This window comes from Lutra lutra, chromosome 15, assembly GCF_902655055.1.
Source record: "Lutra lutra chromosome 15, mLutLut1.2, whole genome shotgun sequence".
NCBI lineage: Eukaryota > Metazoa > Chordata > Mammalia > Carnivora > Mustelidae > Lutra > Lutra lutra.
In genome coordinates, this window is record NC_062292.1 from 10,666,476 (window position 1) to 10,680,331 (window position 13,856).

The 13,856-nt window shown below is 49.1% G+C and overlaps 1 protein-coding gene across 1 annotated transcript in view; it reads left to right on the plus strand.

Moving 5' to 3' along the window:
• KIF26B (kinesin family member 26B) overlaps positions 1-8,765 on the plus strand; it is a 417,933-nt gene extending 409,168 nt beyond the window's left edge. The window contains exon 15 of the mRNA XM_047703850.1: positions 7,934-8,765. Within this exon, the coding sequence (XP_047559806.1) occupies positions 7,934-8,082 (149 nt within the window). The 3' untranslated portion in view covers positions 8,083-8,765. The remainder of the gene's footprint in view (positions 1-7,933) is intronic.
• The last annotated feature ends 5,091 nt before the right edge of the window (positions 8,766-13,856 follow it).

The following is a 13,856-nucleotide window of genomic DNA, read 5'->3' on the forward strand; positions in this document are numbered from 1 at the left end:
CCCCGGCACACCAGTCATGTGGGACGACCACCGCCACATGGACCTGACTGGATGCTGGCTTTCTCACATGCTAGCTGTGGGACCTTGGGAAAGGCGCCTAACCTCTCTGAGCCTTGATTTCCTTAACTGTCAAATAGGGAGACATAATGGGGCCTGCTCCATAGGGTGTTGTGAGGCGTGAGCGCTGCTGGGCCCATATGACGGCATGCTATCTGGTAGCAATATTATTACTGTTATCCCACAGCTGAACCAGATAGAAGACGGCTCCCTCGTGCCTGCTTCCCCAGGCACTGGCAGGGGAGAAGACACGAGTGAGGACATCAGCGAATGTCTGGCCGCGGCACAAACACGGGGTTCAGGCCTTCCCTCTCTCCCACTCGTGGCTTCCCGTCTCCTCCGTTCATGAATCCCAGGCAGTTCACATCCCGGGGGGCCCATGCGGGCAGCCCCCCCCCACTTCATTTGCACAGTTTGTGTTCAAGTTTTATTTTTTGAAAACTATTTATGCCAAAGGCAGGCTCGAGAACGGTGTTGACAAAGTCACGTTTTTTTTCCGGGATGAGAGCAAGTGTACGCCCCAGCACAGGCGTGTGCAAGCTCCCGGGAAGCAGTCGCTTTCTTCATGCCTTCATGTGTATCAAGAATCAGCGACTGTTTGACGCTGATAAAGGGAATGAACAGGAGGCCACATGGAAGGAGAAACAGAGATCGTTCCTTTAAGATGAGATGAAACCCAGAATTGGGGGGGGGGACCAACCAATAAGGCTGCACACTGACTGTTCTCAGGTGTGGGTGGTAAGTCGAATATTGGCATAGAAATCGAGGTGCTGACAACCAGTTTTATTTTCATTCTTAATTCTGATGCCACCTTTGAGGTGTCCCTGTGACTTGTTCCGTAGCTGGACACTTGCGGGCCCAAGTTCCCTTCCCCTGCTCGGCCCATCCCGCCACCCTCTTCCTCCCTCTGGCAACCAGCGGCAGCTTGTTCTCTGTATTTATGGGTCTGTCTTTGTTTTCTGGTTTGCTCATTTTTCAGTCTCTCTTAAATTCCACATATAAATAAAATCAAATGGTATTTGTTTTTCTCTTAGCATAATGCCCTCTGGGTCCATCTGTGTTGTGACGGTTGGAAAGAGCTTGGTCTTCCTTATGGCTGAGTAATATTCCCGTGTGTGTGAGCGTATGTGTGTGTGTGTATGTGCACGTGTGCTATACACACATGTATATGAATAGCCAGTGTGACGGGTTTAAGGGGACACCTCCCTGTGGCTTTGATCCGCATTTCCCTGATGTTGAGCTTCTTTTCATGTGTCTGTTGCCTGGCATGTCTTCCCAGGGAAAAAAAAGTCTGTTCAGATCCTCTGCCTATTTTTTTAAACTAGATTATTTGTGGGTTATGGTGTTGAGTTATACAAGTTCTTTATATACTTTGGCTATTAACCCCTCATGAGGTGTATTTGCAAACATTTTCTACCACTCAGTCGGTTGCCTTTTTGTTTTGTCACTGGCTTCCTTCACTGAACAGAAGCTTCTTATTTTACTGTAGTCTCAGTAGTTTACTTTCTGCTTATGTTTCTCTTGCCTCAGGAGACATACCTAGAAAAATGTTGCTAAGGCCAATATCCAAGAGATTACCACCTATTTTCTTCTAGGGGTTTTGTGGCTTCAGGTCCCACATTTAGGTCTTTAATCCATTTTGAGTTTATTTTTGTGTGTGGTGTAAGAAAATAGTCCAGTTTCATTCTTTGCATATAGCTGTCCAGTTTTTCCACTGCCATTTTAGGAAAACACACTATCTCTCCGCCATTGTATGTTTTTGCCTTCTTTGCCACAGATTAATTGACCATATAAGCATGGGTTTATTCCTTTGGCTCCCATCTATTCCATTGGTCTTTTTTTTTTAAGATTTTATTTCTTTCTTTGACAGGCAGAGATCACAAGTAGGCAGAGAGGCAGGCAGAGAGAGAGGGGGAAGCAGGCTCCCTGCCGAGCAGAGAGCCCGATGCGGGGCTCGATCCCAGGACCCTGGGATCATGACCTGAGCCAAAAGCAGAGGCTTTAACCCACTGAGCCACCCAGGTGCCCCCATTGGTCTATCTTTGAGCCATATCACGTGGTTTTGATTACCATAGCTTTGTTGTACAGCTTAAAACCTGGGATTGGGATACCTACAACTTAGTTCTTCTTTCTAAAAGATTCCTTTTTGAGGTCCTTTGTGGTTCCATACAAATTTTAGCTCAGTTCTAGTTTTGTGAAATTACTATTGGGATTTTGACAGGGATTGAACTGAATCTGTAGCTTGCTTTAGATAGTATGAACATTTTAATATTAATCCTTCTAATCCATGAGCATGGTATATTTTTCCATTTATGTCATATTCAATTTCTTTCATCAATTATTTTGTAGTTTTCAGAGTATAGATATTCCATCTCCTTGGTTAAGTTTTTTCCTTGGTATTTTATTCTTTTTGGTGCAATCCTAAGTTGTTAATTTGTCTTTCTGCTAGGTCTTTGTTCTTATATAGAACTGCGGCTGATTTCTGTGTATTTATCTCCTATCCTTCAACTTTCCTGAGTTCATTTGTTACTCTTGTTTCTTGGTAGGGTCTTCTACATAAAGTATCATGTCGTCTGCACATAGTGACAGTTTTACTTCTTCCTTACCAATCTGGATACCTTTAATTTCTTTCTATTGTCTGAATTTTGTGGCTAAGACTTCCAGTACTATGTTGGATAAAAATGAGTGGACATCCTTATCTTATTCCTGATCTGAGAAGAAAAGCTCTCAGGTTTTCACCACTGAGGATGGTGTTAGCTGTGGGTTTGTCCTAGGGGACCTTTTTATGTTAAGGTATGTTTCCTCTAAAACCACCCTGAGAGTTTTTATCATGAACAGATGTTGTACTTTGTTAAATGCCTTTTCTGCCACTATTGAAATGATGCCACAGTTTTTATCCTTTGATTCGTTTTTGTGGTGTATCATGTTGATTGATTTGTGGATATTGAACCATTTTTGCACCATGGAATAAATTCCACTTCATCATGGTGAATGATTCTCTTAATATATTGTTGGATGTGGTTTGCTAATATTTTGTTGAAGACTTTAGTATCTGTGTTGGTCAGGAATACTGGCCTGTAGTTTTCTTTTTTTTTAATAGTGTCTTTATCTGACTATGGTATCAAGGTGATGCTGGCCTCATAGCGTGAATTTGGAAGCTTCCTTCCTCTTCTGCTTTTTTGAAGCAGTTTGAGGAGAGTAGGTATTAACTCTTCTTTAAACGTTTGGTAGAATTCACCTGTGAGCCCATCTGGCCCTGGAGTTTTGGTTGTTGGGAATTTTTGATTACTGTTTCAATTTTATTATGAGTAATTAGTTCAGATTCTCTGCATCCTCCTGATTCAGTTTTGGAAAATGGTGTATTTCCGGGAATTTATCCATTACTTCTAGGTGGCTCAATTTGTTGGCATATTTTCCATGATGCCTCTTACAATCCTTTGTATTTCTGTGATATTGCTTGGTACTTCTTTCATTTCTAATTTTCTTTATTTGAGTCCTCTTTTTCTTGATGAGTCTGGCTGAAAGTTTATCAATTTTGTTTTACTTTTCAAAGAACCAGCTCTTGGTTTCGTCTTTTCTATTTTTTTTTATCTCTATTTCATTTATTTCTACTCTGATCTTTATTATTTCCTTTCCTCTACTAGTTTGGGCTTTTCTTCTTTTCTAGTTCATTTGTGTATACGATTAGATTGTTCCAGATTGTTCTTGTTTCTTGAGGTAGGCCCGTATTACTATAAACTTCCCACTTAGAACTACTTTTGCTCTGTCCCAGTTTTGGACCATTGTGTTTTCATTTTCATTTGTCTCCATGTATTCTTTTTTTCATTTCCACCTTGATTTCTTCATTGACACACTGGTTGCTTAGTAGCATGTTGTTTAGGATTTTTTCATGATTGTGGTTTTCAGGGTTTTTTTTCTTGTAATTGATTTTACTTTCATAACACTGTGGTTGGAAAAGGTATTCGATATGATTTCACCCTTCTTAAAATTTACTGAGACTTGTTTTTGTGTCTGGACATATGGTCTGTCTTGGAGAATGTCCCATGTGCTCCTGAAAATAATGTGTATTCTGCCATTTGGGAATGGATTATTCCGTGTGTATCTGTTAAGTCCATGTGGTCTAATATGTTCTTCAGAGCCATGTTTCCTTATCAATTTTCTGGTTGGATGATCTATCTACTGATGTAAGTGAGGTATTAAAGTCTCCTACTATTACTCTGTGACTGTCAATTTCTCCCTTTATATCTGTTAATATTTGCTTTATGTATTTAGGTACTCTAGTGTTTGGTCCATAGGTATTTACAATTGTTATATCCTCTTGGATCAATTTATCATTATGTAATGCCCTTATTTGTCTCTTGTTAGTTACAGTTTTTTTTTTTTTTAAAGATTTTATTTATTTGTCAGAGAGAGAGGGAGAGAGAGCAAGCACAGGCAGACAGAATGGCAGGCAGAGGCAGAGGGAGAAGCAGGCTCCTGCTGAGCAAGGAGCCCGATGCGGGACTTGATCCCAGGACGCTGGAATCATGACCTGAGCCGAAGGCAGCTGCTTAACCAACTGAGCCACCCAGGTGTCCCAGTTAGTTACAGTTCTTGTTTCAAAGTTTCTTTTGTCTGATAGAAGTATTATCACCCTGGCTTTTTTCTTTCTTCTTCTATTTGCATGGTATATCTTTTTTTTTTTTTTTAAGATTTTATTTATTTGACAGAGATCACAAGTAGACAGAGAAGCAGGCAGAGAGAGAGAGGGAAGCAGGCTCCCCTGCTGAGCAGAGAGCCCGATGCAGGACTCGATCCCAGGACCCTGAGATCATGACCTGAGCTGAAGGCAGTGAGCCACCCAGGCACCCCTGCATGGTATATCTTTTATCATTCCTTCACTTTCAGTCTATGTCTTTAGGTCTGAAGTGAATTTCTTGTAGGCAGCATATCAGTGGGTTTTTTGTTTTTTTTTTTTTTTTGACAGAGAGAGATCACAGGCAGGCAGAGAGAGAGGGAAGCAGGCTCCCTGTGGAGCAGAGAGCCCAATGTGGGGCATGATCCCAGGACCCTGGGATCATGACCTGAGCTGAAGGCAGAGGATTAACCCACCGAGCCACCCAGGTGCCCCAGTGGGTCTTGTTTTTTTTCCCATTTTATCACCCTATGTATTTTGATTGGATCATTTAGACCATTTACTCTAAAAGTAATTATCAATAGGTACGTACTTACTGCAATTTTGTTAATTGTTCTCTGGTTGTTTTTGTAATTCTTCTCCGTTCCTTTCTTCTTCTCTCACTTTTTTTCCTTGTAATTGATTACTTCCTTTAGTCTTCTGCTTGGTTTGGTTTCCTTTTCATTTTTGTGTATCTATTACAGGTTTTTGGTTTGTGGTTCATATGGCACCCTAAATACATAGCAGTCTATATTAAATTGAAGGTCACTTAAGTTTGCACATACTCTAAAAGAACTTTTTTCTCTCCACATTTTATATATATGTTGTCTGATTTTACATCTTTTTGTGAGTCCCTTTAACTGTTAGATATAATTGCTTTTATTACTTCTTTCTTTTAGCCTGCATATGAGCTTTAAGTGATTGATCTCCTACCTTCACTGTATGTTCGCTTCACTCAAGAATTTTTTCCTTTCATAATTCTCTAATAATTAAGGCCTTTTCTACTTAAGTCTCTTTAAACATTTCCTGTGAGGCTCGTTTAGTAGCAATGAACTCTTTTAACTTTTGTTTGAACAATTCTTTATTTCCTTTCAGTTCTGAATGATAATCTTGCCAAGCAGAGAGCATTTTTTTTTTTTTATAGATTTTATTTATTTATTTGACAGACAGAAATCACAAGTAGGCAGAGAGGCAGGCGGGGGCAGGGGGAAGCACGCTCCCTGCCAAGCAGAGAGCCCGACCTAGGGCTCGATCCTAGGACCCTGGGATCACAACCAGAGCCGAAGGCAGAGGCTTTAACCCACTGAGCCACCCAGGCACCCCCAAGTATTCTTTTTTTTTTTTTAAGATTTTATTTATTTATTTGCCAGGGAAAGAGGTCACAAGTAGGCAAAGAGGCAGGCAGAGAGAGGGGAGGAAGCAGGCTCCCCGCTGAGCAGAGAGCCCGATGTGGGGCTCGATCTCAGTGTTCTGAGATCAAAGGCAGAGGCTTAACCCACTGAGCCACCCAGGCGCCCCTAGAGTATTCTTGATAGTAGGTTTTTTGTTTTTCCCATTTCAGCACTTTGAATATATCCTGCCCCTCCTTTCTGGTCTGCCAAGTTTTTGCCGAAAGATCAGCTGATGGTCTTATGAGGTTTCTCTTTCAGAGAGAAGAGTTGCTTTTCTCTTGCTTTGCTTTAAAAATTTTATTTAATCTTTGACATTTCAATTATTATATGTCTTGATGTGGACCTTCTTGGTTCACCTCATTTGAAACTCTCTGCACTTTCTTCCCCAAGCTATGGATGTTTTCAGTTATTATTTTTCTGCCTATTTCTCTTTCTCTTCTCCTTCTGGGACCCCTATAATGTGAATATTAGTACATTTGATGTTGTCCCAGAGCCCCAGGGCATCCAGAGCTGGTGTGGGCTGGGGCCCAGGGTCCACTGAGATGGTAGGCTGGCCCGGCACCTGGACCCTGCTCTGCTTCTGCACTGTCGAGCTGGAGCTGAATGTAAACACTTGAGCTCCCCAGCGCCTCTGATCCAGAGAGTCCCAGCTAAGCCCCTCTCTGGGTGGCACAGGGCTGGTTTCTTTCTCCTCTTGTCAGAGACGTTTAACCCATGGCTTCTTTCCTGTGCCCCAGGGCTGACGCATCCACCGCTGGCCCCTTGACTCTGTCCTCCACCAGCAGCCGCCAGTGTCCGGCCGAGGTGTATGGGTGGTGGGGGCTCCCTGCAGTGCTGTGCCTCCATGTCTCTTGTGGTTCTCTGTGTGCGCCCTCCAGCCTGGGCTGTGCAGAAGGCCTTCGGCCTCCCATCTTCTTGAGGATTTGCTTGGCCTGTGTGTGCGAGGAGGGGAGTTCAGGGTCCTCCTCAGTGTCTTGGATCTTACTTGTTTTTTTAAAAACAGACTTAGAGCCCTCAGTCTCTTTCCCAGCTGTCATCCTCATTGTCTGTGACCCCGAGCGAGTCTCCTCACTCCTCGGGATCTCAGCCAGAGCACCTGTAGAGACGGCCTGCATTACAGCCGCCGTGGCGTCCGTGCTCTGCTTCCCGAGCCATGTTCACATACCCCCTCTCGTTGCTGCTTTACTCCTCACGGCAAACTCGAGGCTTGTAATGCAGGCAGAGTAGCTGTTGAGCTTCTCCCTTCGAAGGAACCTGTGCCGGCGACGGGGAGGCATGGCTGAGCTGGGGGTCCTGGGCCAGCGTCCTCTTCCGGGGCCATCCCCCCTCTCCCCTCCCGGCTGGACCCCCTGCCACCATCCTGCAGCCGGTCACCACCGGACAGAGCAGGGGCCTGGGGACGGGAGGGGATGTCCCCACATCCCTGCTCCTTGGGCTCTGAAGGAAACAGACCGTTCTCCGTGCGGGCCTGACTGTGAGGGATGGCCTCTGGGTCCCGAATCTCCGCTTCTGAGCACAAGCAATCTTCGTTATTATGGACTTGACCTCATCATTTCCCGAAGCACCAGGGCGTGTGTGGAGGCAGGAAGAGAGGCAGGCCCAGAGACAGGGTCAGCTTTCTCAGCCTGCTAGGGAACAAACGGAAGTAGACAGAGGTATAAATGTCGCTCAGGTGAGGGCCACCCCCACAAAAGGAGGGGATTCTGTGCATCAGCCGAGGGAGGCAGCGGTCCAGCGCTGTCCCAGGCCTGGGCGGTGGGGCCAGGAGCGAGCGGGCCCCCTCCCAAGCCACGTCCCCGCGCGTCTCCATCAGGCCTCTCCTTCTTTGCAGTTGACCTGGAGCAGGTTCTGGAACTCGATTCCCTGGAGTACCTGGAGGCGCTGGAGTGCGTGACCGAGCGCCTGGAGAGCCGGGTCAACTTCTGCAAGGCCCACCTCATGATGATCACCTGCTTCGACATCACCTCCCGGCGCCGATGAGGACCCGGCCCGGCCTGCCAGCCCCTCCCCTCACTGCCCGGGGAACCCCCCCCCCCACCCCCGCCCACCCCCCGCCCCAGCCAGCCCCTCGGCAGGCCCTCGGTGCCCGCGGCTCGGAGACAGCGGAAGGAGGACGAAGGTTGGTGCAAGTCTGCAGCGAGCGCTGAGCGGAAGGCAGTTTTCTTTTGTTTTCTGTAGGAAAGGTGCAAACACCACACGTGTGGGAGGAGGAAATGTTGGGAAGCCCAAGGGACGTGGAAGCCCCATGAGACTGAAAAAGCACTTTGAGGAACTTGCGAGAACTTGTTGATACGTAAGAACTACTGGCAAGGGACCCCTCTCTTCTCCGGCTTGGCGAGGAGGGCGAGGGCACGTGCAGGACTGCCGTCGGAAGCGGACACACAACAACAGATGACCCAGAGCGACTGATTAAGTGCCTTGCAAATCTTTATTATCCACAGTTTATGTTGAGACTTTGTGTACAGATGGTGCTAGTCCAGAGGAAACTACCACCGCCGCCGCCACCACGAAAAAGAAAATCAAATGCATTTTTGAAATGTATTTACAGCTCGTTTTCTCTTGGTGTTTTATCCTATTTCTGACTTGCTGTTTCTAAATAAGTAGTGTTTGTAGCTCTATCCCCTAATCAGTATTGCCTCTGAATAAATGTTCACTGTCCTTTATGGTTCTTATGGTGAGGCCATTCGAACAGAACAGAGAGACTCGATGGGCACGAGCCAGTGTGTTTCCAAAGATGGCGGGGACAGTGGGTGACACTCCGTGCCACCTCTCGCCAGGAGCGCGGGCGGCGGGCAGCCTCGCAGGGCAGGTGCGTCAGCTTGAGAGAACAGGAGAGGCAACGGGGGCCGCACCTTCCCAGGAGAAGGAGCCTTTATGACCGGGCCTTCTGTGTGCTTTGAGAGAGAGATTTGTTCCAGATAGAGCCTCTCCTTCCCAGTCCTGGCGTGCATACTGGTTCCTTTACCCCCAGACCCAGGTTTTCTTGGCCCCCCAAACCTTTCTCATAGTCATTTTTATTCCAAAGACTGGATTGAAAGCTTGAACCCACTCAATAGAGCCATATTTTTTGTTCTGTGGTTCTGCGACGCTATCAGAAGTGAGGGCTCTTGCCCGGCATGGAGACCGTCTCAGGCTGGTCTGCACTCAGAGACTGGCAGCGGTCCTGGTTTGGAACAAGGAGGGTGCTGGGACCCCACGACGCCTTTGAGGTCCAGAGTGCTGCTCAAATGCAGAATGTCCCCAACCTCCCATGTCCTGAGGCCTCCAGCCCCAAAAGAAACAAGGCTGGTCCTTTCCGGCTTGGCCACAGAAGGCAGGTTTCCTGCCGGGAACCACACCCCCTGGAGAGCCAGAGCCCAGAGTTTCGTGCACAGGGCTGTCCCAGGAACGTGGGGCTTCGTCCTCAGATGGGGGAGGGGTTCATCCCTGCCTCGATTCCCTTAGGGATTCTCATACCCATTTAGTGATGAGACCCCAAGGCACCAAGGGGTCAAGAGATTATCTAATAACAGCCATGGAGCTGCAGGGGCCACCTGCCACCTCCCGGGGCCGGGAGGGGAGGGTGCTCGGGCTCTTCCAGAGTATACTTCGGATCGGCCCTCCAGTGCACCGTGAGATCACCATGAGCCAATTTCTCGGTTCGACAGTCCCTGCTACCCAGTGCCTCGGACCCAGCCACACCCCCAAGGAATCAGACCTGAGCATGCGTGTGGAGGCACATAGCCCAGCAGAGCTGGCCGGGCAGCCGGTGGAGCCCAGCTGGGCTCAGTGCACGGGAGCTGGGGGGGTCCCGTGAGCCTACGGCACGTGGTCCTTGACTGATCAGAACCGACACCAATGACCCGATGGCTCATGCACCTGGAAGCCAGCCCCATGGGTGACCGGTCCAGCTCTGCCTCGTGTCCACCTGCCCCCCGGGCAGAGACACACATGGAGAAGATGCTCACGTTGGACAGCTGAATGGGCTCCAACATGATGAAAGGCGTTCCAGAACGGACCGTGCTCCCCTTAGCTTGACAAGTCGTCTGTCACCATGGGAAGTGGGGCCTCCCCCAGCTCCTCAGCCTTCACCCCAGCCGGCAGGGCAAGCACAAGGCTCAGGGCACGTCTCTGCCCTCCCCACACCTGTACGAACGGGCTTGTTAAACATTATGGAAGCTTCTGGACCCCAAGGAATGCCCATCTTTTGAGTCAGAGTTTGCATCCGTTTTGGTCGCTGCCCTGAAATATACCACTTGATGAAAAGCCTTTAATTTGGGAATTGTCAGAAATGAGTATTTTAGTCTGTGCTGGAAACACTCACTTGAGGAGGAACCCACGTACTTAGCTTTTCCCCGGCACGTCTCCCCCGGCCCCGAGGTCACCATGCAGCACTGCCTTCCTTCAACGGACCAGCCATGGGGTCCCCAGTGCCTTTTCTGGAGCGAGACCAAATCGAAACATCTACAAAAATTTAAAATCTCAATCCCTGGAAGCTTTCTGACTCCCCAGGCCTATGTTTCTCCACTGGTTGCGACTTCGTGAGTAGCCAAAGGGTTGACTGAAACCTAGAGCTTTCTTACCGGGTCAGACCAGCTTCTCCAAGACGCTGTACCGTTAGAGTGTCTCAGGAAGTTATGGGCCAGCTCCATGTGGAGGTTTGTCCATTCTGGCTTTTTCTCTCCTTTCTCTTTCTTTCCTTGAAACCTCAATGAGCTGCAAACATCTTCATGTACCAAGTATGGCTTACCCATAGGAAGACGTCATAAATTGTGGGCTGTCTCGCTTCCTGGCTCTTCCCAGGGTTGAGGAAGCAGGCAATGCTCTTTGGGCACAAAGGGAAGCAGGTCTGGCCAACTCTCCGAGGTGGTCCCAATCACTGCGGAACACCTCGCTCAATGACCTGATTTGAGGTGGCACCACAGTTTGGTTCTGGTGACAGATGACCAAGGAGAAGGTCAGAGAACCTGTTTCCATGTCATTATCCACACAGAAGGACTGGAAACTTCCTGTGTGAAATTAGCGTCTAGATCTGTAAGCTCCTTGTCTGAAGTCTGCCCAGAGAGTTAGCGTGAGCTGAGGCACGAGCCACACAATACAACTCAGACTCACAACTCAGACCCACAAGAGGGAAATGGAGATATTGCTTCCCAGGGAGTGAATCCAGGTCACTCTTCATGAGGCCGGCTTGTGCTGTGACTGGGTGACAGTGGGCTTGTCCCGGGCTTGTGGCTCCCCTGTCCATCACAGGGAAGCTGTTGCTGACCTCCATCTCTTCCAGCTTTGAAATCAGAACACCCTGCGTGTGGTTTAATCTCCAGTCACTATTCTGAACATGGGGAGCTCGTGACAGATGCAGAGGGCAGTCTGTGTGGACGCCGGCGGTAGTCCTCCAAGGGACCCTGAGCTGGAGCAGGGGTGGCAGCTGGGACAAGAAGCCATGCAGCCCATCGCGGGGAACTCAGCAGGCAAGAAGCTGGCCAGTGGGCCTAAATTAGCCTTAAGCTTGAAGTCCGCATCCCTGGAAGGTGGCAGTGACCTCACTGTGGCCAGAAACACCATCTGGGCAGGTACTTCCAGAAATCTTGACACACACACAACTTGTGCTCGTTCCTGGACTTCAGTGCAAGAAGCCCTTCTGTGGGCTCCAGATTCTAAAGCTGATGGTGCATCTGGGCTGATCTGTGACCCTTTCCGTAGGTGTCCCTGTGGGAAAGCAGGTGACAGACCTGTGCTTCGTGGGAGAGAGGGCCAGGCTTGAGAGAGCCTGCAGACACCGTGACCTGTGGCCTCGGCCACGGCTGATGTGTAGTGGAGGCTTCCAAAAATTCCAAAAAGGATTTTTGTGAAAGAATGTGACTTTGTGAAAGAAACGACTAAAGATGGGTCCATTCCATGACCGAAACCAGAAGAAATCATGAGTTGGCTCAGTGTTCCCGCCTTCCGGAATGTCAGCCCGCTCTGAGCACATGCTGACAGATTCCCTTGCTTTTAAAGGCGATCTCCTTTCAACCTCGAAACCGTGTCAGTAAGAAACAGGTGGAAAGTCTTGTCACAACTAGTCGATGCTGAAAACGTCCGGTTCCGCTGTCCCCGGGGTCCTCGGCCTTCTGCGACAGAGGGACGCTGCGCATCACTGCCAACAGAAGATCCGGCCCCACAGAGAACAGCCAGCAGAGCCCACTTGACTCTGTGCCCCATGAAGCCAGGCCATTTGCGCAGCTCCACTGACACTGCCAATAAGTGGCCCAAAGTATTTGGGGGGGGGGGCGGGTGTCACGGAACAGGCTGTGGAAATACCACATTCCTTTGGATTAGAATCTTCCTCCTCCAGCAAATACCCATCAACATTTGTGGGTAAGAACTCAATCGGTGTCACTCAGCCATTTCCCTGACACACACACACACACACAATTTTATAATTACAAACTGTTTCTTTCCAGATGAAAACCTAAATCCAAGCCAGGGGAAGCTCTTGTAACTCAACCCACCTTCTCAAAGAAGTTTTCTCTCCATTCTTAGAAGCTGGTTTATCCATCCCTAAACGAATGCGCTCTGCTTCTGGGCGGGCCCCTGCAGAACCGGACGCTGATGTCCTAACACCGGGCACGGAGCAGGCGCTCGAGGCAGTTAGACGGCCTTCACCGCGCCCGGCGAACCCACTCTGAACACCCCGTGTCCAGCCGCATCGGGGTGGGCGCCGAGCTCCCGGCTCGCACGCCCGCTCCCTTCCCTGTCCCGCGAACCAACAGCCCACAGTCCCGCTCACTGCGGGAAGAAATATAATTGATTTGCAAGGTCAGGATGCCGCCGTGTAGCCGCTCCTGTGTCTCGTGATTTATTCGCGCATCACGGCTGGCAGTGCGGTCCAAGGCCGGTGCACGGACGCGTGCGCAGGTGCATCCGTGGCTGTTCTCGCCCCTCCCTCTTGTGAGCTCCGCTAATGGAGTCAGGGGTCTGGGAGTGAAAGACAAAGCAGTCAGGAGACCAGGGATGAGGGTCCAGTGCTCAAAGAATCAGGCTGCGTTCAACATCTAAGCCGTTCCCATAGTGAGTAGCTGATGAGAGAAGTTCCCTGCATTTTGAATTTGATGACCACGGGCTTGGAAACCAGCCTCCACAGGCCTGGATGGGACTCCTGGGAAACTTCTGCAAAAAACACGGACTGTAGTAGGTCCCTACGGTCCCCTGAGAGCCCCAATCACCCCTCAGGTGCTACGGAAAGGGGGTCTGGAGAAGCACCTGGAGCTCCGGCCCTTGGATTTGTGTTGTACCTATCTGTTCTGGAGAAACCAAAGCACTTTAGTGAGGTTTACAACCGTAATCCCTACAGCATCTGGTCCCCAACCCGCCCTGGGACCCTGAGAGGTGGGGAGGGGCTGGGGTCCGGCGTCTCACTCGAGAGGCAGTTCTCCCTAGAGAAAAAGCCTGGAGCCAGGAGTCAGGAGGCTGGGGCCCAGCCTAGTTCCCTCCCTCGCTATGCAACCCTGGGCTTCCCAGTAGGGAGATCGGAGCTCAGAAGAGCTGCCCTTCTGGGGTCACATAGAGAGAAAAAGGAATCCGTGATGGGAAGTGCTTTGAAGAAATTACAGCTCCGTGTAGGGGTTGGGGATCATCATGTCTCGATGTCACTAAAGTCAAAAGTCAATAGTGGGTGACTGAGGCCCAAGTCCAGAGCCGCTTCCAGGCGGACCGTGACCCCGAATCTGGAATCGTGGGCTCTTCCCACGAACACATGGCCACACATCACGCCTATGTACTGGCGTGTGCACGTG